Genomic DNA, 1,141 nt, shown 5'->3' on the forward strand with positions numbered 1-1,141 from the left:
CTGGCGTGGAAGGAGAAGGTGCGGCACGACCTGGTGCGGCCGGCGACGCTGGTGCGGCGGCTGCTGCGCGGCGGGCGCGTGCGCGCGTGGCGCGGGGCGGGGCGCGGGGAGGGCGGCGTGCGCGCCGAGGAGTGGCAGGCGGCGATTCCGGTGCAGCCGCACTCCGAGTTCCCGTCGGCCAGCGCGGTGCTGTGCACGGCGGTGCTCGAGCACCTGCAGGAGGTGCTGGGCGAGGTGGTCGGCGGCAACACGACGATGGTGCCGTACGAGGTGACGGTGACGCCAGGGGTCAACCCGCTCAACCCTGCGCGCGTGGTGGTGGGGATCCGGTTCGACTCGCTGGGCGAGGCCGCGCGCAGCTGCGGGGTGTCGAGGCTGTGGGCGGGGCTGCACTTCAGACCGGCCGTGGAGGCCGGGTTCACGCTCGGCAAGGGCACCGGGCGCGCGGCGTACCTGCACCTCAAGGACCTGGCCGAGGGGAGGGTGCCCAAGAACTGCGCGCGGTGCGTGGGACGTGGAGGGGCGACAAGTAGCGACGAGTAGGACGTGTACCGTACGGTGCAGTGTACGAAAGTAAAAAGTATGTACAGCACGCGCGGAGTGCAGGGGACGCAGCGGGGTCCGACGGTGGCCGGTGTCTCGTCGGGGCGTGCGCGCCGAGAGCGTGCGGCGCGTAGCATGGGCGTCTCAGATGGGGCGTGCGCGGCGCGGGCGACGGGCAAGCCGTTCCAGGGGGCGCGCCTGTGGGAGAGGCGCGGCGGGGCGCTGGGGCGGTGCGTCAACGTCGGGGTTGGGGCCGTGCGCGGGCGCCCTGCTCGCGCGCAGGGAGAGGAGGGAGATCGAATCGGCTCCCAAGTGGCTCCGGAATCCGGAGCGATCGAATCGGCTCCCAAGTGGCTCCGGAATCCGGAGCGCGGTGATCTCGACGAGGCGGGCGGCTCGGAGATACCCAAGTATTTATGCAGAGCTCCACGTGTACCGATCGTATAAAATCTTCCCCCTCGCTCCTCTCTCTCCTCCATCCAAATCTGCCTCTGCAAAGTACTCCCCGACGGCCAATCTCCCTCCCCTCCCCTCCCCTCCCCGCCTTACGGCCCGCATGCTGGGGGAATGATCCATGGCATTAATGTCATTAAGGCGA

General features: G+C 70.0%; 1 protein-coding gene across 1 annotated transcript in view; it reads left to right on the plus strand.

The window, feature by feature from the left end:
* CHC_T00009327001 (PAP2-like haloperoxidase) overlaps window positions 1–543 on the plus strand; it is a 1,586-nt gene extending 1,043 nt beyond the window's left edge. Inside the window, exon 2 of the mRNA XM_005711020.1 lies at window positions 1–543. This exon is cut by the window's left edge and continues 1 nt beyond it. Within this exon, the coding sequence (XP_005711077.1) occupies window positions 1–543 (543 nt within the window).
* Window positions 544–1,141: the final 598 nt, after the last annotated feature.

Source organism: Chondrus crispus, genomic scaffold, assembly GCF_000350225.1.
Source record: "Chondrus crispus Stackhouse genomic scaffold, scaffold_73, whole genome shotgun sequence".
Taxonomy (NCBI): domain Eukaryota; phylum Rhodophyta; class Florideophyceae; order Gigartinales; family Gigartinaceae; genus Chondrus; species Chondrus crispus.